The sequence below is a fragment of the Diplotaxodon limnothrissa genome, linkage group LG3 (genome assembly GCF_057381915.1).
Source record: "Diplotaxodon limnothrissa isolate DT_005_m linkage group LG3, D_limnothrissa_male_GT1.1, whole genome shotgun sequence".
Classification (NCBI taxonomy): domain Eukaryota; kingdom Metazoa; phylum Chordata; class Actinopteri; order Cichliformes; family Cichlidae; genus Diplotaxodon; species Diplotaxodon limnothrissa.
The window spans coordinates 44,790,152-44,812,384 of record NC_140598.1 but is presented as its reverse complement, the minus strand read 5'-3'; the positions used below and the strand labels follow the sequence as shown (position 1 = coordinate 44,812,384).

The following is a 22,233-nucleotide window of genomic DNA, read 5'->3' as shown; positions in this document are numbered from 1 at the left end:
GTCAAACAGGGGGGTTTTCCCCCACCCAAGACGCTCTCCCATGCAGTCCTTTGAGATCTAGGCTGCAGGTCGCTGTAAGTGGATGATATTTGCAACTGCAGAATGCTGACTGGTTGACAAGTGGGCTGGAATAGAGAAGGGAGCAATAGAAGAGTTCACCAGGAATCGGAGAACCTCGAAAAATGACTAAAAAAATAAAGCACGAATAGCACAGACAGTGGCTGCAGTAATATTTTCATAGTTTTTAACACTCGGTTTCACTTCAGCTCTCTGTATGTAAAAAATTCGCTCACAGACAAACAAAAGTAGCCTGCACAATGGCGGTAACATACCTTGTACACTGCCTCCATCTGACAACAGCGTCCCTGCTACTTCTGCTCAACCATAAAACCAACTTAAACCTAGGAAGCTGTACTAAAGCTAAATGTCAATATTAGCATGCTAACCAATATGTTTATATATATATTTACATTAATTTGGTGTGTCAGAACCAAAATGTTAATTTGGTGTTTTTGCATGCTAAAACGCTAACTATGTATGTTAACATTCTAGCTAATATATTCATGCTAATGTGTTAGTTTGGTAATTAGCAAGCTAACTAAGGCGTTAACCATATGTTTGTGTGTCAATTAGGTGATTTAGCATCCTAACTTATGTCTTGACCAAATTTTTGGATGTCAATTTAATGCGTCAGAATGCTAACTAATGTATTAACCATATATTCACATTAGTTTGGTATGTTAGCATGCCAGTATTTGGCATTAAAGCTACACTGGAATGTCTTCAGTTTTACTGGTGCTTTGACAGAAATCAGACTAACATAAAATACACAATAAACACTGACAGCAATGCATAAATGTAGAAGAATAATACATCTGTATAGTTCTGAAAGAAAAATCAAAACAACAAACACAAATAATGAACTGACAATCACTGAGGGATTTTTCTGGTTCAGTTGACAGAGCAGGTCTAGTTTTAGCTTTAACTATCTATCTATCTATCTATCTATCTATCTATCTATCTATCTATCTATCTATCTATCTATCTATCTATCTATCTATCTATCTATCTATCTATCTTTGTAGTTGCTGTTGTGCTATATCCATACAGACTGTATATGGGAGATGGATGTAACCTCCGAATTTGAAATGTGAAGCCAAAACCAGTGTTGCCAACTCCTCAGTAAGGAAAATCGCTGTCCTAAAAGTTGCTAAATAATGTCATTACCTAATTTGCACAATTGGTCATGCTTATGTAATTGTAACCTATGTTGTAGGAGAGAGAAATATCGTGGAAGAGACATAAAGTGAGTAAAAAACACAATAAATTAATTTAGAATATATTTAGAACTACAAATTAAATTTCTTTTAGCAATTATTGTTTTTTTATGTCACAATTCTAACCCACCTCCTGTGTCTGGGCTGGGTACTGGCAAAAGTGACCTGAAATAGGCACTCTGGCAGAATTACTTTGTGTGTGTGTAGCTTTAAACTTTGTGATTTGCAAAAAGTTGGAGTAAAAGAAGAACTGACTGTGTTACAGTCAGTCACTCATGCGCCATTCATTTGCAGTTTTGGAGGTGTAGGGGGTCAACATCTCCTGCTCTGACAGCAGCTGGGTTGCGACTGCTGCGTGACAACAATCCGTCACCTGTGAGCGCTTTGGCACAGGCGAGGTGCCCATGGCGACATCCGCTGCTTGTTGAGAGAAAGAGTGATACGTGCTTTCACGTCAAAAAGTGGTTCTAAGTCTTCCTAATAACACCACCAAAAGTCGCCAGATTTGTCGCTAGTCGCTTTTTAGAAAAAAAGATGCTGAGGAGGCCTGAAAACTCACTATATATAGTGACAAAGTCGCTAAGTTGGCAACACTGGCCAAAACTGAGTGTACAATATTCTAATTTTCTCAGCTAAATCCACTTCACCTTCATTGGTTCTGATTAAAAAACAAACAAACCACAAACCAATGGATGATGTCACAGTTGCTAAAATCCATCTTTTACATAGAGTCTATAGTCACACGAGAAAATGAATAACAACTCTGTGAGAAAACTCTATGGTGAAACACTAAAACTGAGAGATTTCTAGTTTGTTGATTGCTGCTCCAAAATCAGATCAGACAGCACGTTGATGTCCGTCTCTGCCGAGTGGCACTGCAGCACCAGCGTCACCATGTTGTCCTGATTAGGGAAAACCTGACAGAGCTGCTCTCTCAGGCTGGCTGTTTCTTCAGGACTCCTCTCGGTCCGGACCCCCTGGCCATGACCTGTAGCACCATACTGCTTCTGCTTCTGTCCCATGTCCCATCCCTTTCCTTGTCCCCTTCCTCTACCCCTGCCGGCTGCTCCCAAAGCGTCCAGTGCGCCCCCTAGTGTTCGGTCACGGAAGTTGATGACCTCTGTTTGGGAGCGTGGCTGTTTGGAGGAACTGAAAGATGAGGCCGAGCCAGCAAAAGAGTGATTTCCTGGATTTGGACTCCTGAAAGATGTTGAGAAGGAAAATGAAGCATCATGTGAAATTATTCTCAAAGGATTGGATAAGATCGGATATCTTGGGTCTGTTACCTATGCTCTGAACGCAGGAAGTCATCCAGGTGAGGCCCTCCTCTTCCAAGAGGGTCATCAGGGACCATGAAGTGATCCCCGACAAAAGTGTACTGAAGAAGACTGGACGAGCAGCAACAGATCACAGAGGAAAAATGTATTTAGTGAAAAACATTGTGTAGGGTTGTGTTGACAGTATTTTCTGTCAACCCAACTTTTTGGATCTTTTAGATAAAAATGGACAAAAACGTCCGGAGACTGATTTTTTATTACATTTGGTAAATGTGAGTGAAACCATTTCAGTGCAAATCAAAATTTCAGTCCCCCTGACTGCGCAGCACTGCCCTACCTCTTTTTAATGATGTCCCTCCATACGGGGGACTCGTCCAAGAGGTCCCTCAGGTTGTCGTTGGTCACGATCACTCCGCCTGTCTTCTGTGCGTGCTGCAGTATCATTCTGCATAAACACAAAGACATGGGTATCAATTTTTGGCTTATCTGAACTGTATCCAGATAGACTGGAGTGTGTACAGCAACAAAACCACATGAAATGTGATGGGTTGTGTAAACAAAACAATATCTCAGTGTCTTGTACCTGTCATCATACGAGCTGATCCTCTTGCCTTGGACCTCTCTGGATGGTGTGTAGGAGAGCAGGCCCAGCTGCTGCAGCTCTGTCAGATAGTGCTTCTCTGAGAGACAGACACAAACAACTCTTTGTTTACGAAGCAGTCTGCTATGAGGGGAAACACCCACACGCATGCTGAAAGCTCACATGAAGTCTGCATTCACCAAGCATGACTTGTTTTCTCGTTTGAAGTCTTTTGCAGAATCCAGAGTTAGCAGGAGCAAGGAGCAAACACGCACAACAATGGGGTCACAGCCTGACCCCAATGAGATGCTAGCTACACACTCATAGAGCGGAAGTTATAGCCATGAAGTAGAATTTTTGGAATTAAACCTTTTAGTGAAATATTTTCTAAAGCTGCAGTTTCAATCACTCATTTAAATTGAGCTTCATCAACAGTAAAGCTTTGTTTTTATTAACTGAGTTTAACACATTTGCTTAGCAAGCAAAAGTTGCTGGTTCGATTGTGATCGGAGACACGGTGTCTTATGCAACACATTTGTTACCTCTGACAGACTAAACTAAGTTTCTTACTTCAACAAAAAAATTATCAAGAAATGAATCATAAATCAAGATTTTTCTTAGCTGGGGCCCTAAAGTCTACACACGTCACTCTTCCAGTGCTTTATATTTATCTGACTTTAACCTGTCAGCTCCTTTGTGGCAACTATGTGAGAACAGAAGGAAGTATTGGCCAGTAAACTCTGGCAGTAAAAGCAGGAAGGTGTCATGTAAGCTGAGAGCTGCATGCTCTCGGCTTACACAGCTCTCCTACCTACACCAGTGCTCTGAAAAATTAAATACACCCTTCATGCTTCCATAGTCTAGCAGGTTTTTCCCAGCACACAAACACTTGGACACAGTGCTTGGCTTTGCCTGTGTTCTTTATTTTCTTGTTGACTTCCACTTTTCAAAATTGTCTTCTCAAATAATGCCCAGTTTTCGCTCAGTTCTTCTGGCTTCTCCAGCTGCCACCCGTGAGGTTCTCTCCCAGCCCGAGGATGCTACTGTGTTAAATGGGACACCGAAAACGCATACTAGTCTCTCCTGGCACTGCCCCCTGAAACCTCTGCTCTACAGCTGAGCCAGATTAGCCAGGCATTCACTTATGATGACAAAAATGTAATGACTTGAATAATAATAATTTATCCACAGAAACTGTAAAAAAAAAAAACCACACAAAAAAACCCAACAACCAATGGCTACATCTCAGACTCTACAGGGCTCAGTTAGCAAGTTCGTGACAGCACAGTTAGAAAAAGACTAAATAAGTATGGTTTGTTTTCTAAGGGCGGCCAGAAGAAAGACTCATCTCTCTAAAAAGAACATGACAGCACAGCTTAGATTTAAAAGGCTACATCTGAAAAAACAACAAGATTTCTGGTGTAGATGCTAATATAATACCATAATGCACAGCATGGGGTTGGCTGTAGCCCAGGAGGTAGAGCAGCTCATCTGCTAATATCCTTGGGCATGTTGCCCAAGCTTCTATCTATGGATGCTAACATCCATAGATAGATGCATCCATCAGGGAATGAATGCATGTGAATGTTAGATAGAAAGCACTTGCAGCAAATCTACAACAAAATAGCTGAAAAAGAAAAAAATCAAGGTGCTGTGAAAAAACTCCAGACTTTAACCCGACTGAAATGTTGTGAATAGACCTTAACAGAGCTGCGCACCAACTCATGCCTGAAAACCTCAACGAACTGAAGCAATTTTGTAACGTGGGCCAAAATTCCTCCACAATGATATGAGAGACTGATAAAGTCAACAATTCATTGGGTGTACCTAATTATTCACACAGTCATGTGAAAGACTTTCTTTTTCACATGTCTGTAAGTCAAAACTTAAACCAAGTATATTCCAGTAATAAAAAAACTGCTCACATTTCCTGCTGTGTGCTACGTGTGAGAGAAGAGAACATCATTATGTGATAACGTTATGACACTCTCCTGACACTGACAAGAGTTCAATTTCAGCAATACATTAAGTTTTAAAGCGTTACCTTTGACCCTGGGGTCGCTCTTTTGCCTCCACTGTGGAATTAGGGCGCTGATTTGACGATGGCCTCGGTCCCAGAAGTGCTGTACAGCCAGAGCGATTCCCCGACAGGAGAAGAAATGACCCAGTCCGTGACTGTGGAAAAATGAAGATTGCCATTAAAGTGTTACAAATAATGCTTCATATGATCACAGTTCACTGGACTTTCTTTCTCTTTTATCACTATGTGCGTCTCCAACAAACATTAACATTGAAGTTGAAGTGCAGTGAAGAATAATATGCTGACTTCCAGTTCTTGGAACCTCTGACTTTTGACGATTGTGCTGTCCAATCAAAAGCAACAGATAAAAATACATCTAAGAGGAACTAGGCTACATGTCACTATGCTAATCATGAAACAGTTCCTAATCCCCTGCAGTATCGGACCTTGTGACCTTATCACCCCTTTGTTTGACATCTGTATCTCTGATGATATGTTGCACTTATATTTTCCACCAGAATAACCCTTCAAGTTGGAATTTCCACTCGAAAAGTCAGAGAAGGCCCACCAAACCAGACTTCCCAATCCAGGATAGCAAAACAGTAGTGAAACTGCAAAACTAGCACTCGCTATTACCACTATTGTGTATTTGTGGTTCACCAAATAAGCCATACGAAGAGCATCAGGCTTTACCCATGCAGTTCGAAGAAACCAAAATGTGTTGCTACGTCCCTCTGCAGCCCTAATCTCTTCAGTGTGTTCAGCTGATGGTAATTGGCCACACCTAGTCAGGTGTTGATAAAAGCATATCTGAGGCAGGCTTTCAAAAAGCCTCACCAGCCGTGCCTTGGTGGTACCAGCCATGTTAGCCAACCTGCTATGCATTTTAGGATTAAAACCTCTTCTCACCTACAATCTGGTATTCGTCTCCTCTCTTTTTTGTTGCGGCTTTTGAGCCGGGTCGTAACTGTGTAACACGGTCAAATCGGGACCAATGCAACTCCCAGCTCTGAGGTAAAAATGACTGCAGCATATGCATTTGTTGATGGTGCCTACTCTTACCCATCAAACCCTTTAAAAAACTGTTTAGCACCTACATGCATAGATCTCTGTTCCTTCCCTTCGCTTTGTGTTTCTGTGTAAACGTCATGCTTCGCCAATAGTTCTGGGTCAGTTTATCTTCCTGCTCCCACTCGCTGGGTAGGTAAGCCCATCGCAGACTACAATTATTAATGAACACACTGCCATCACAACTTTATAAATCTTTAAACAGAGTCTACACATCAGCCACAGGTGTTCCTTTACCATCTATTACATGAGAAAATACAATCACCATTCCTGGAAAGTTTACAGAGGCCCACTGCAGCATGGGTATCTTATTAATGCACAATTCCATTGTTATAACATGTTTAAATGTGTAAACATGCACTCAACTAATCATGCACATTCATAAACTGTGGCATAATGTACTACTAAGATGGAATAATAACTATATCTTTCATTTTAAGCTTTTACTTTTAGAGCAAAAGGACACAAAGAGTAGATCCTCATTTCTAAATATGTTTTCAAATTCTCAAGAAGTCCTTCACATTTGGCCTAACAGGACTATCTATATTTCCTGTTCTCATATTCCCTTCTCATAAACACCCCACCAAAATAAATCTTCTACTCTATTGTATACCTTACCGCATTTTCCCAGTACGACCTTTATTTGCTGTAATTCTTACCTCATAGCCACGTTACTCCCATCAATTATGATCGTCCTCAGTGTTGGGTCTCCGGGCTGGTCTGTCAGCTTGAGTTCAAAGGGGATCTGCAGGCTCTCCAAGAATCGCTGCTCTCCTGTCACCACCACTGAAGGAGTAGACACGAAACCCCGTTTGTCCATCGCTCTGGTGGGAGACGAGTCCTTCGTGCCAGGGAATAAAGGCTGAGGAGCTTGAAGGGCTTGCTTAAAGGAGTGCTTTGAGCCATTGTTCTGAGCATGATGATTCTGTTTTGTGGGAGATGGATTAGGCAAGTAGTTGGTGTTGCCTTGTTGCTTATGAGATTGGAAATTGGTGAGCTGAGGATCCATGGATGAGGCATAAGTAGGCATTGGTGGCCCTTTGACCCCAGGTAGGATGATGTGGTGAGGAGTTTGTGACTTTGAAGGCTGGTGTTGCTTTTGCTGTGAGGTGTACAAGGTCACCGGTGACTGCTGGGGTTTATTATTCCAAATATCTCGTCCCTCAATAGGGACACTACTATCAATCCTTGACACCCTTATCTTTTCTCGACCATCGAATTCTCTCTCTTCTGGAGGTGTATAAGGCTGAAGTTCTGGTATTATTTGAAGTTTTGACCCGCCAGTGTCCAAGACCACATCATCCATCTCTCTCGGTCCTTCTCTGAAGGCTCCTGCCTCTTTGACTCCCTCTTTCTGCAGCTGCAGGAGCAGCTGGTGAGTCGATCCATCAGGCAACAAGTTGTACAGTTTGGTTACGTTCTGTTCGGGGTACCCACAGCTGGCTGCCGCTTTCTTCAACACCCCCAGCACAAAGTCTTCCTCTTGCTCTTTATTCATTACGTCTGCACTGACTTTTCCCTGATTGTGTCTTGCATCCCCTGTTGCGTCTTCCCCCTCTCGTCCTTCTTCTGTTTCTCCATCGCTACGTATGGCTCCACCGCCTCCTGCTATTTCTCCCCCATCTTCTCTGTGTTCTGTCTCACAGGGTCGGTTTTTCTCTGTCTGATTCAGGTCGACAGCGTCTTCCCTCTTTGGGTTTGGGAGAACCCGATTCCTCTGCTCTTGGTCACTGCGGTCCTGCTCCTGTTGAACTAAGTCCAGAATCTGCGATGCCTCTTTAGGTCCTGTTCTGGCAAGCACTCGTTTCACAACCTCCTCTGTGTATCCCATGGCGGTAAAGAATTTCAAAAGAAGCCAAAACTCCTTGTTTCCCATCGACAGCTGCAACTCCTGCTCTTTTTCCTTCCCGGATGCTGTTGCTTGGCCCAAGTGCTCTTCTCCTACCTCCTGTGGTGAATGCGCGGGTCTTTCTTCAGCACCCTCTGCCCTCCCTCGGGTGCCTGCAGACATGTAAAAACCCTGGAAGGAGTCTTTATTTGCAAAGTCATTTCCTGTGCCTGCAGCCATCCCTTCAGCCCATCGCTCAGTAGTGGTAGAAGGATCAGGGACTGTTTGCTTTAGGGCACTGGGTATTTTAGACCTATCCTCTGAATCCCCATGTGGCCTTGCCTCTGTATTTACATCAGTCAGTGATGAACTAGGGCTTGATCCAAGTCCCGTTTCTTTCACCAAGTCCAACAGGATTTCCTTTACTGATCCTGGCAGCACAAGAAGATCCAGGATGTGCCTGTCTTCCCACTTCTCCACCAGAGTTTTAAAGGCCCGTCGTGAATCCAGGGACTCACCTGAGCCTCCGTCCCCCATGCGCTTGGACTGTGTGCCCTCATACCTCTCTACCAGGTCTGTAATAAGAGAGTAGGCTCGCACCACCGGCTCCACCAGGCCAGATATGAGCAGGAATCCTGGAGAGACGACCTGATTTGGTAGGAGAAAGACAGAAAGGCATTAATCTGAGTTCTACCAATGACTGAAAAATAATAATATAACAGATCATTTAAACCAAAAAAGACCAAAACAAAAGAATAAAAGAATTCTACTTAAACAGATCAATGTTTAATTTATTTATTTTGCCTTTGCTGTTTCCTTTAATGGATTGTGGACCAACTGTTAATTTTCAGGTCTTGTATCCACTGACCATTATATCATACAATGAATGAAAATTCAATAAAAACTTAATAGAAAGACAAATCATTGTCTGACAGTATCCAATGAGTATTTCAGTATTTGCATTTCAACATAAACCATCACTACTTGAAAGACTGGATGATTCACCTGCGTGCAACCAAAACTATAAGCAGACTCCAAACAGAGTAAATACCATTCTCGCCTACAAATTCTTCATATTCAAATACAGAATCTATTTAAGAAAGACTGAGAAAATAAAAAAAGGAAGCAGGATGGTGACGGCTGTAATGGTAAAGTTAAGTCATGGAATTATGAACCCATGGGAGAGGCCAATGGTAGGTGTCAGGGTGGCAATGTTTTCATTACAGTCTATGGCTTCTCCAGGTGTGGAAATCTGCCAGTACAGTTACATACACTTACAGGGCACTTTGTTAGGTACACTTGTTCAACTGTTCATTAAAGCAGATGTCTAATCAGCCAGTCACATGGCAACAACCCGTTCAAGTTCAAACCAAGCATCAACCAAGCAAGTGATTTTGAATGTGCATGGTGCCAGTGGTTTGAAAAGCCAGATGTCAGAGGAGAATGGCCAGACGACCTCAAGCTCATAGTAAAGCAAAAGTGCACCATATGGACAAAACTACTGGGCCACATCTCCTCCGGTCCTGCATGGACATGGACTTAGCTCAGGTAGTCACCCATAAAACTCACTCCTTAAGCCTTAATTTAAACATTTACACACATTAAAATGGGGACCTCAAAATATTCTTACTGGAGTTTCCTCTTCCTCTTAAGTAAGATTATTAAAATACGTTCCAAGAAATTTACGGGCAACAAATCATACTGAAAAAGAAAGTTGTCAGAATGCAGAGTTGCATTTTTACGTTCTATAAGTCGTCTTAAGAATAGACCAGAAGTTCCCAAAAACTGTTTCACGGTCTTGGTTTTGAAGGCAGTTTTTAACTTGTGGAAGGCGTGTGACACATTTCCATCTGATGGCGTAAAACTGATATTGACTAATAATGTGATTTCTTATTGGAATAACAGGACTGTAATCTCTTGATATCACACTATTAGTCACTTTGTTGCATCATCAGTGAATAATGGCACACTAAGCTTGTTAATGTATTACACCCTCTAAACCTTTTTACTTTCATTTAACGTGTTTTTTTCATTTTAAGTCTCTGAGACCCAGAAATGAACTTCTGTACACTCCCAATGGGTTCTAGATATCATGACTAGAGACAATCCATAACAAATTGAAACTGGTGAACACAATTCTTGTTTTTAAGTTATTAAAGATTATATATGCTGTGCTTATCCCACCCTGGGAAAAGAACACTTCAAAGAAATCATTAAATGCCCCAAATGACCATGACATTAATACCCATAATTATATGCACATCAGTTGTGTCACATTGGTTGCTATCCGTTAAAAATTGGGCAATGACAAACTGAAAGGCTTTAAAACAGATCAGGTATTGTTTATAAGGAGGATTTCTTTGCTTATTTGGGGCAAAAGTGGAAATAAATACAAAAAAAGAAAAAAAAACTGTTGTTATTCTAATATCAATATCAGCTCAGATTTCTACAATTTGTGCATCTTTAATAAAAATCTATTCAGTAATAATGAAGTTATTAAAAGGTTAGAGAACCAATGTAGTAGACAAACAAAGGTGTAACAAATGCCTCTCTATAGTAACTAATACTGTGAAACCGGCCTGTTGTTGAGCTCTTACCACTATATGTGCTGAGGTGCTTTTGATCAGGCTGTCCATGAACAGGCCTTTGGCTCCGCAGAAGACACAGTGAAGCACCCCAGGATACTTAATCTCCTGCTGTTCCTCCTGGTTCACAACTCCTTTCACAAATAACTGAAAAAAATAAACAAAAAAACAAAATAGTGTTGTTAAACTTTAGTAATTATGAAAAAGAAGCTCCATGGGAAGAGCCAGAGTTGAATGCTCTGTCCATGCATCGTGCTGGGAATATTTAAGGTTTTGATTATTTTCTACACTTAGAGAGAAAGGTGGAAGTTCAGAGACACCAAAGGACTGACTGCACGAGAACGGTCAGTCCACTTACTAGCCGGATGTGTCTAGGTATTGTGTACTACCTAGTGGATAACGTGGATAAATTTGTGTTTATCTGGGAAACACTTTACATTTCGTAAAGCATATCTAGCTACGCGAAGGCGTTTAGCTCAAACATGCAGTCAGATTGAGGTCAGATGACGTTCTCACCATAAACACGCTTCGTAGTCTGTTTGGGACCGAGCCAAGACCACCTCCTCTAAATGGTCTCGGTGCAGTTGTTTTGCTGTGATCACCGTGTTCACATCTGCACAAACGAATCGCACCGAGGGGGAAAACAAACCAGAGTTCGATTTAATCGTCTCACAACAAAACCACAAGCAGCGCTCCAGTGTCGTTTTGGCTGATGATGAACCTCTAGATTTTTGTAACCTCGTACCATTTGCTGTTGCTGCAAAAGCTGTGGCGAGCATAAATGGCTCTGGCTGTGTGATGATGTCACCGTTGGCGCACAAAGAGACCGATGCGGTGGGTACGAATGACTGAACCCTGACCCCACTGAAGTCCATCCACAGGAGATCCACCTTCCCCTATTTGTGCTAAAGTTTCAAAGTCTGCAACGTCCACGCTCTAATCTAGCTGCGGACGTTAAAGAAAGCAGGAAAGGTAATAAGCAGTTTATTATAGTTTATGTTTATAAAATCATCTCGCTGACAGCAGCTGCAGCAGATCCACTGACTGACTCTATCTCCACCTCCGTTGGTCATTTTTACACCTACTATTCTCGTTTGAACCTCCACAGCTGCGGTCTGCACATGAAGGAGAATGTTTTTAGACACAGCTAACACAGGACAGTAAAACAATATAAAAATAAATAAAACACAATACACTGACATATCACTCAGTCAAGCTGATATTTGCGTCTCCCAAAATGGCCTTTAGCAAAGAGGAAGTCCACCTACGTATGGTTTGCATGTCTTCTCAAACTGCCTATATGCCCGACAATGGTGTGATTACAGCTACTACTGTAACACTACAGCGACTGACTTTGCAGTGCATCAGTCTGCTAGTCTTTGTATGAGTGAACGAATCTTTCTGACTGCATGTGTCAACAGGCGCTTGCATATGTGGAATGAAACCTAACGGGTGAAACAACACTTAAAAAACTTTGATGAGTCATTACCTGGGAATGGTCCCTTAACACTCAGTAGACTGTAGACACAAAAAACCCAAATAAATTTACAGCTGGATTAATGACAAAAGTGGGTTAGCCCTGCACGAGGATGCAGAGATATGGTGCACAATGGAGAAAGCGGGGCGGTCGACGATACTGAAAAAATAGTAAAATCTGAATGATTGCACAGGAAACTTGTTTACTTGAGTGTTAAGGAAAATATTCTAAAACACTTCTTCAGTAAAGACTCAGAGAAGAGAAACACACAGAGTTCTTGCTAGCAAGGGCAGCTCCCTACTGAGAGACTCCGGTGAGGAACTGCCCTGGTCTTTATTTTATACTCCATTGAACGTATGTGTGTGTGTGTGTGTTACTGCTGATCAAAGGGTCAAACATCCTTGGTCAGGAAGAGGGTAGCCTCCCCCTCACCCTAGATGGTTCACCCTAGATAACACAGTGAGGAAGTCCTGCAGTTCATCTAAACAAAAGAGCACTTAACTAAAACAAACGTAGCTACGTTAATCCTACCATAAAACAATAAGAGAAAGTACGATCTTTCTCGTGCTCCCAGGATGTGGGTGTGCATCCTAGTGTGGAATACACACCAAGCCTTTGCAGCCTGTTAAAGATCACACACAATTAATTATATGCCTCTAAGTATACATGGTTGAATATTTCCTAATACAAATAACTACATGCAGTATTCTACCATATGCAAACTTATATCACTAAAAGATTATACTGACTACTAAATACAATTTTCCATTAACATTGAGTGATTAGGTTAAAAAAAAAGCCAAAAACTGGCTTAGGCAGCCCCGGAGATAAAGGCTGTGATTCGGATAAAGAAGAAAAGATTTCCTGTGAAATTTGATGCAAGAAAGATTAAATACTAAAAGAGAAAGAAAAGGCCTCCTGATCTGACAGATCGTGATGAGAAGCTCAAAGTAACGAACGGGCAAATAATCCTTAAAAGGGATATTGCCGAGAAATGAGAGTAGGGGTGATGAAAGCGCTTCAGTTTCACAGCTCTTAAGTAATTTCCAGCTACCGAACGCAAATATTTGACTACTCAGACGCACACTTTATCTCGTACCTCCCTCCTGCTTGATTAGCAGCAGCGAGGTGTGCTTTTTGAACATTTTGATGTCTCTCTGGCTCTCTTTGCAGTACTTCTAAGTAAGTCACAGCACATACATTAATTCAGTTCAGTTTTATTAATATGGAGCCAAATCACAACAACAGTGGCCTCAAGACTCTTTATATTGTAATGTAAAGATGATACAATAATAGAAAGAAACACGTAACTAAGGTCACCTGATCCAGCTCTAAATAGAAGGTGTATAATTCATCACAGTGAGTTTGTTGTGGTTATAAAGCAAATATGGGTCATTGTCTCGCCCTTCCCACCGTCACGCCCCTCCCACTCTGGTAACAGAGTGGCGTTTGAGCTATCAGCTGATGATTACTACTTAACTGCTAAAGCTCCCCATAAATGGTATTCTGGCTTGTTTTCTTTCACTGCTGTGGCAACTTTTTAAACTAAAGCTTAAAATCAATGGAGTAACACTGGATAAGGAAAAATTAGCACCACTAATGTGAACTCAAGTCCAGTTTCAGTTACCAGTTAGAATTACTGATAAGTGAAACTGGACTTGGCCAGAGGTTACTGCAGTGAGCAACCTCTGGCAAAGTCAACTTCCATCGTGTTTATGAGCCACACTGCCTAATAACTTATCTCTGTTCTGGACTGATAGGGCATTATAAACAAGAGCAGGGCCTCACCTTGGCGGCTTTCACACTGGCGCTCGGCCCTCGCAGTTTCAGCCATATTTGGCCGTTGCTGCCGTGAGGCAAATCGTCCGCCCCGATGCTGAACGCCACACTGAATATCCGCTCCACCGTGCTGTGCAGGGAGGTCAGAGACCCCCGCAGCATCCCGGCGCACGCAAACTCATCCTCCAACTCCGCCTCTCCTCCGCCTGCGTCGCTTCTCTCGTCATCCATCCTTTCTTCTTAAATTGGTGACAGACGGTCGAACATACTGCGAAAAACACATTTCAGTATCCGTCGGGTTAAAAAAGGTTAAAGGAAGAAAACATATAAACTAAGACTGCTGCCAGTCAATATCTTAGTTATTAGAGTGTCTGGTGTTTTGGATAACTACAGCTGGCTTTTTTCTAACATGGGTAAAAAGATGTTTACAGTTTTAGAAAGGTGAACTCACATAGTCCAAAAAAAGCATGAGAGATAACCAGGTCTCACAGTAGATTTTAACTATCTTTAAGCAGCTCTTGCTGAAAACCAGTTACGAATTTTCCCGTCTGAGGGAAGCTTGTCATTTCCTCTATTTCATTCTGCTGGGAATCTTTCCTGACATCAGCGAAAGACAGGAGTTTCAAGTCAGTGCAGCTTTTGGACACCTCAGTCACATGCTGACCTTTTCTCTCTTCCGACCGTAAATGATGTAAAGAAATATCTAAAAATAGTTCAATAGTCCAAAATCTAAACATAATCAGTTTACCATCAAAATAGTTACTGGTTAGTAAATGTTGTCAGCCTATTCCAAGCCTGAAACTGCACATGGAACCTGAGGGTCTTGGCTCACCCAGTTCAGAGTATAGCTTGTGGTTTCAACTGTTAGGCTTCTGAGGTCTAGATCAGCTGGATAACTCTTCTTCTTCCTACTTCAGATGCTCTCTTTAGAGGTTGCCTCCCTCTTTCTGCCTGTTCTCCATCACTATTATCCAAAACGTCCTCTGCGGTCTTCCTCTTTTCCTCCTCTGCTCGTGTCCAAACCATCTCAGCCTTGCCTCCAAACCTGTCAAGCTGAGCTGCCCATGTTTATACTCATTCCTCATTTATCCATAAAAAGAGGACCTATGAAAACCTAACCCTACCTCAACCTGATGCAGGTCACTAGCAACCCGGTCTATCTTCAACCTAAACATAGAGCCCTGCGTCGGGCCTGCATAGAACCTACAAAATAACTGACACAAGCAGGTACCAGCATGTATACCTGTGCGGTTGCAATCACTTAATTTCTAGGGTTTGCCGTTATGACTTGCTTATTGGGTGTAGATTTCAAGCAGACTCAAAAACACAATTCATAAACATGATGCAATAATTCTGAATAAAATGCAAGTGAAATATATAAAATCAACAGTTCATTTATTTTAAATGATAAGAAATCAAGGAAAATATCCTCACTATTCAAGTACATGTCATTTGGCCAGATTACAATAAATGTAACAACTACAGTGTACTCAAAATGACATTTACGTGTATATTTTCTGCTCAAGCCTTCTGTTTGCCAGATGTAGCCAATGAGAAGAAAGCTATCCTAAACTGAGGGAAGCTCCAATGGCCTGTTATCAATAAACACGGGTATAACTGATGCAAACACGCTCTAGAAGAGTCTAACAACTAAAATATGAAGCTGGAAATAATGGGAGCCCTGTGATACCGAGGCAGTGTTTGAATGCAGCAGGTCTTGGCTGGAGGGGAACCGTTTCCCCTTTTTTTGTGGAAATACTCATATAGTAACTCACAGTCATCTGCAACAAGTCAAACGGCTGGGGGAACACCCGCTGTAATGCAGGCTTACCCACATTTCAAAGCAGGGGGCACAGAATGACAGCATTACAAATACGTCTCCGCCACCTTTGTACCTGAAATCATCGGAGTTCATGTAAACAAGACTCATATAGTATTACCAGCTCCATACAAAACATCCGCTTTAACGGCCCATCCGCCACTCCAGCTCCCACCCAGCCAAAGATCTAATTTATAGAAATAAACTGTAATCTAGCAGCAGCAGCCTGTAAACAATGGCCCGATGATTCGGCTCTATTAGGACCTGCCTGAGTGTTTGGGAAACGCTTTTCTATTAGATCTGAATTCCAGGAAACGATCTCGCTTCTCTTAGCGGAACACACAAAAAATGTTTTCTAAACATATAAAAGCATCAAATAATAACGATAACAGTAACGCGTCGGTGTCGTTTTCTTACGTGAGCTCGATCCGCGCCGTTAAAGTTTCGTTTCCAGGAGAAACAGCGGCGGCAGCTCCCCTTCAGTCTTCCGCAACCGTAAAACAAAAACAACTACGCAAGCGGTCCAAAGTTTACCACATGCTCCTCGACGCTCACTGCTCGGAAGCACAGCTCACAGTCACGTCCCTGCAGCGGCGGCGGCAGCAGGGGACGGGCGGATGAGGAAGCCAGTGAGCGCCGGGCAGGGACATCATACATCATACATCATACATCATCGGTGAAAACCCCCGAGCACAAAACCGAAACTAAACCAGCGAGCGAGGCCCGGGTGGTTACCTCTTACTGGGTCACCTGTAGTAATACCCTGATGATAATAACCCTGCCGAGGCCGTGCGCGGCTGCAAGGGAGAATTACCGGACACAGAAAGAATTGACGGTATGCTCCTTTATTGATTCAAATAAAGGAGGGCTCATAGGTTTTGTCTTTTGTTTATGTGAAGCTGGACAAAAATATACGACTGTGTGATTAAACCACGCATCGGAACATGTGTTTTAAAATACATTTAGGTGTTGACTTTTGTCAGAGTCACAATGGAGATAGAGGGGATTTCCACTGACGTCAGAACGGGTTTTTCTGTCGCTCCTTTTCTAGTTTTTCTAAAAAATTTTCACTTTGCTCACTGACCGGCTTTGTAAAGTGGAAAGCTGGGCTGTTTGGTAACGCATTTCTCTGTCAGTAGCTCAAATTTAAAAAAAGATATTTGTTTTTAAATTTGCAGGTTTTTAATAAAAGTCTCCGTCCACGGTTCGAGGTGGAAAAAAGGGGGGTAGTTTGTCTGTCTCGAAGACAGGAAGAGAGCTGCTACCTCCTACACTACATCCGGTGTCAACAAATCCAAAATGAATGACAATGAGCTCATCCCCTTTAAAGCTTTTCTGTGTGGGTAAAGTCTGATTTAGGTCATATCGCTGAGCTGAGGAGCTTCCCTAAAACCAAAGTATACATTTATTATCCTAAAGTCTGGGAAAACTGTGTTTATAAAGGAAGTAAGATCTGCTGAATAGCAGAAAATATGATGAGGTGACAGCTTTACTCATTTTTCTACCATGACATTTATTTAAAAACAAAAACAAGCAAAGAACTTCAACAGCTGTTGTTCATAGACCCTTTTTAACCACTCACATGCCATGTCATTACGTACGCTTGTTCAACCGCTTGTTACCACAGATGTCTGATCGGCCAATCACTCAGCAGCAGCTAGGTGCAGATAATATTGAGACAAATGGCTGAAGTTCAAACTGAGCATCAGAATGAGGAATGAGGAAGAAAGGGGATTTAGGGTGACAGTGAACATGGCATGGTTGTTGGTGCCAGGCTTGTCTGAGTATTTCACAAACCGCTCATCTACTGTATATTTGCACACAACCATCTCTAGTGTTTACAGAGAACCGCCTAAAAAGGGAAAAGATCCAGCGAGTGGCAGTTCTGTGTGCAAAAATGCCTTGTTGATGCCGACAGTAACCCAAATAACATCTCGTTACAACCAAGTTTGCAGAAAAGCATCTTTGGATGCACAGCAGTCTGGTAGCAGACTACAGCAGCAGAAGACCGCAGCGGGTGTCGTTCTTGTCAGCTAAAAGCAGGAAACTGAGGCTACAGTTCAAAACTGGAGGAGAGAAGATTGAAAAACATTACCTGCACTGATTAGTCTCAAATTCTCATAGGTTTATGTTTTGCCTTTATTCTGTCACCCCTCTGTTATTTGCTGAGTGACAGCTAACAGCTTACTGTACAGCCTCATACATTTCTCTTGCTCTCATGATTTACCTCACAGAATCACTGTTTCACACGTCTTTGAGTTACCACCAACCATAACCTCCATTGTGTGACATAATGAGCTCTGTATACACTAGAACCCCCATATGATGTGTGTTAAGCAGTTTCTGTGGAAGATACTTGTGCATCAACAATCAACTGCCCTTCCAAGTCATTTTTTCTTCTTTACATCTTGATAAAGAATCAGAAACAACTGAGCATGCTCACTAGATGCTTCCACCCCACAGATGCAACTACATGACTGTATGAAAATCAATGCCTTCCTGCAACACGAAGTGCATGTACACGTGTTGCGTTTATCTCTAGTTTATCTCCTGCATGACACGTCACTGAGGAAGACAAACACTTGTTATCAGTGGTTATATCGTGTCTGTTCAGAGAATAGTGGTTTATGTTGGTAAGCATCATTTTTGTTTTAGACGTGCTGCAACATTTACCACGTGTTGTGTCATTCTTATGTAGGTTTGATAGCCAGCCAAACACAGCACAGCAGTGCAAATCCTCCTTGTCAGGCCTGCAGACCTGATTAAAATGTTTCCAAAATCTTGAGTTGTAATCTGAAAATTCTGACTCACGAACTTAAACGTCTGAGAAAAAGCTCAATATTAAGAAAATAACTTGAAGTTTAAAGATTATAACCCATTGGTTTTGCAGAAAATTCTAGATTTTTATTTCTGTCCACCTATGACACCTCATGTTGCCCTCCTCAGGTGAGACATCCCCCTTCATGTCCCCAATAAATCAAATCAAATCAAAATCAAATCACTTTTATTGTCACATCACATGTGCAGGTACATTGGTACAGCACATGTGAGTGAAATTCTTGTGTGCGAGCTTCACAAGCAACAGAGTTGTGCAAAATACAATAATGTAAACAAGCAAAATACAAGAATGGCTACATCTGAAACTAATAAATATATGTACAATATATAATAGTATATGCATTTCTGGATGTGTATACTAAATATTTTTCTACGTGTGTGTGTGTGTGTATACACATGTTTTACAAATTAAATAGAGTAAACAATAAATAAAATATATAAAAATATACAGAGTTGAGACATGTGCAAAACAGTGGCATTACTGTACAGTATGGAGTGCATAATGTTGAAGTTCCAGTAGTGAAGCTGAGGTGTCTATGAAGTGTTCAGCAGTCTGATGGCCTGATGGAAAAAGCTGTCTCTCAGTCTGCTGGTACGGGACCGGATGCTGCAGAACCTCCTTCCTGATGGAAGTAGTCTGAACAGTTTATGGCTGGGGTGACTGGAGTCCTTGATGATCCTCCCCGCTTTCCTCAGGCACCGCTTCCTGTAGATGTCTTGGAGGGAGGGAAGCTCACCTCCAATTATCCGTTCAGAGCACCGCACTACTCGCTGGAGAGCTTTGCAGTTGTAGGCGGTGCTGTTGCCATACCAGGTGGTGATGCATCCAGTGAGGATGCTCTCAATGGCACAGTGATAGAAGGTCCTGAGGATGCGGGGGCTCATGCCGAATCTTTTCAGTCTCCTGAGAAAGAAGAGGCGCTGCTGCGCCTTCTTCACTGTTTTGTTTATGTGTACTGACCACGTAAGATCCTCAGCCAGGTGTACGCCAAGGAACCGGAAGCTGCTCACTCTCTCCACAGCAGCACCGCTGATGGTGATGGGGGTGTGTACTTCTCTGCACCTCCGGAAGTCCACTATCAACTCCTTTGTCTTTGCGACGTTGAGGGTGAGATGGTTGTCTTGACACCAGTGGGTCAGGGCGCTGACCTCCTCCCTGTAAGCTGTCTCATCACCATTGGTGATAAGACCCAATAAACATTTGCAGCTGTGCAAACAGAGAGGTGCTCTTTCTGCACACCTGCATGCTCAGTACCTGGCTAACACAAAAAGCCTTGAAAAAATGAAAGGTGACAAACAAGGTGATGGTTTTTGATAGTGAGGAACATTCAGTGGATTCTTTTTCACTGAGGCAGTCTTTGTTTTTCAAGAGCAAAGCCTGTTTGAACACTTTTATGTGCAGCTAGTTTCTTGAAGGGCTGGCTGTACCCAGCGTGATCGTACACTTTATGAAGGTCAGTTTGAAAAAGCAACCCAAAGATGATCACAGTAGCTGAACTAACAGTTAGAACTTTAACCTGAATAGTCTGCTTGTTTTTTTCTGCTAGATCAGGTTTGTCAGACATAACCCCCGTGGGCCAGAACTGGCTGGACGAAGACTCCAATCCTCCAATCCAGTCATGCTACACCAAAGCAATTAGCTAATAGATAAACAATTAAAGGACAGAAAAAGGCACTGTTTTTTTTACAATCTGCTATAGAAATTTCAGTCTTTTTTGGCAATGGGTCTAAACATAAATCATGTCACTATAGATTAATTTTGCTTTATGTCCCTGTATGTCATTGTGATTCAGCATGGCCTTCATTCAACCTGAGTTTGACGTTCCTGCTCTACAGGACAAGAATGCTCAGCACACACGCCCTGATTCTTTAGCATGTGATTGCAGAGCAAATTATCAGTCTTGCTTTCAGGCTTGCATCGAATGACAACATGTCAGGTGTGTGTTCAGACACACCTGTAATAAAAAAGCAAGACACAGGAATGTCTGAACTGGGGCGGTGTTGTCATTATTTTAATCATCTGGAAACAAAGCCTGTTGATGCGAACCTATAAACTGTTGTCATTACATAATGACGTGTTTGGCTTTTAATGCCAGTGTTTTTAATTGATCATGTTACAAAGTTAGGGCTAGTTAACGTGCATCTATAATGTTTAACCAACCTTTAATGAAATTACCCTAAGAAAAAAAAAAGATCAACACAGGACGCTATCTTTTCTTACCTGTTTTATTTTTAAATGTATTTTATCTGTATTTATTGGTGGGTATTTATTCATTTTAATTTCAGGATTATCTTTACTTCCTGGTCTTTATTTGTCTCATTTGTGTTTTAGCCCTGATTCATCCACATAAAGAAGCTCAGGCCAAGACAAAAGCGTGTGATGCCTGGTTTGTCAGTCCTCCATACTTGCGGTGTTGTGATTTTGTAAAACCCTCCCATTTACTATAACTCAGCTGACATTACTGACACACTGAGTTGAGCACCATCTGCTGGCCAAATTAAAAAAAAAATCTTACAGAATGATTATTACTCTCACAGCAACAAAAAAGTCTTTTGTAACTTTTCACCTGATTATTTCTCCTCTTCCCTTTTTTTGGTGATAAATAACACTTAAAGATTTAAATCTGTGAAATAAAACTAGGGTTAAAAAAAATAAAAAAGGAGCAGGACAGAAGCAGAAGTTAAAAAAAAAGACATTTATTGGTCGGAGCTGAACTTTCGCTTCTGCTTCCACCAGGTCCAGCCTCTAGTAGCGAGTAGAAAGTCACTGAATAAGCACAAGGGTTTTCACACTTACTCGGTATGATTGAATGATGACAGAGAGGAGCGAATAACTAAGGGTGAGTAATTCCCCATGTTTTGAAAAATCCACTAGATTCTCTTACTAGTGTTTATGTGAGTGTCTTGCAATGAGTTCGTAATGGTTTCAAACTTTAATGTAGTGTCAGTCTGGTTCAAAGAAGACACAACATTAGGCATCCTTTAAATTAGTATAAATCGCAGTTTAGGGGAACAACCGAAGCTACTAAAGTCTCTAATACTTCACAGTGTTCACTAAAACAAAGTCTACAGAGGTAGCTTTCACAGCAGGGCTGTTGTGTTTCTGCATTGTTGACACGTTTCTTTTATTTTGCTGACTTTCTGGAATTCTTGTAGCGTGTCAAGGCCCCTGAAAAACAAAGAGTGTGGTTTCCTGTGTATATGTTGAGGTGTGTGTTGAAAAGCTAGTTCTCTGAATTTTACCTTTTAAAATGGACATTACCAGAGGCACTTTAGTTCCTCCTAACATACGGTTCAACTTCCTCAATGACTGAAGCAATAAAGAAAATCAGTATTTATGATGCTGCTGGCAGCAAATTGAACAGATGACCACATAACAAGGTAACACCTGACAGAAGTAAACATTTTTCAAAGGGGAACACATTCAAACTCCATGACGTGAAAGTCTTTAGCTAACACTTCTGCTCTTTGGGCACCAATTTTGGCATTTCAAGCCAAATAAACCCAGAAAAGTATTTATTTTACCTACTTCTTATTTGTATATGGGTAGGCATGTTGAATGAAGCAGTGCCACACTGAATGCCATTCACACACACGTTCACACACTGGTGGAGGCAAGCTACAGTTGTATAATAACAAAATAAATTTCCCTGCTGTCTTCATTTATATAATATTCTAGTGAAAT

General features: G+C 41.7%; 1 protein-coding gene across 1 annotated transcript; it reads right to left on the bottom strand.

Moving 5' to 3' along the window:
• Window positions 1-1,039: 1,039 nt before the first annotated feature.
• Window positions 1,040-16,192, bottom strand: khnyn (KH and NYN domain containing). Its single transcript, XM_085349425.1, has 9 exons — window positions 16,128-16,192; window positions 13,901-14,159; window positions 10,648-10,782; window positions 6,882-8,698; window positions 5,179-5,309; window positions 3,138-3,234; window positions 2,892-2,999; window positions 2,564-2,665; window positions 1,040-2,477 (listed from the first exon to the last, which is right to left on the bottom strand). Exons 2-9 carry the CDS (start codon window positions 14,120-14,122, stop codon window positions 2,084-2,086), a joined length of 3,006 nt encoding a protein of 1,001 aa, XP_085205551.1. The 5' UTR covers window positions 14,123-14,159; window positions 16,128-16,192; the 3' UTR covers window positions 1,040-2,083.
• Between the last annotated feature and the right edge of the window lie 6,041 nt (window positions 16,193-22,233).

What these genes read in the sequence shown, in the direction of transcription:
- khnyn (XM_085349425.1), bottom strand. Translation starts at nt 14,122, where the DNA reads ATGGATGACGAGAGAAGCGACGCAGGCGGAGGAGAGGCGGAGTTGGAG. An exon ending in GCACCTCAGCACATATAGTG is followed by an intron (nt 8,699 to 10,647) that starts GTAAGAGCTCAA and finishes CTACCAAATCAG; the next exon opens with GTCGTCTCTCCAGGATTCCT. An exon ending in TTCCTGCGTTCAGAGCATAG is followed by an intron (nt 2,478 to 2,563) that starts GTAACAGACCCA and finishes AACATCTTTCAG; the next exon opens with GAGTCCAAATCCAGGAAATC.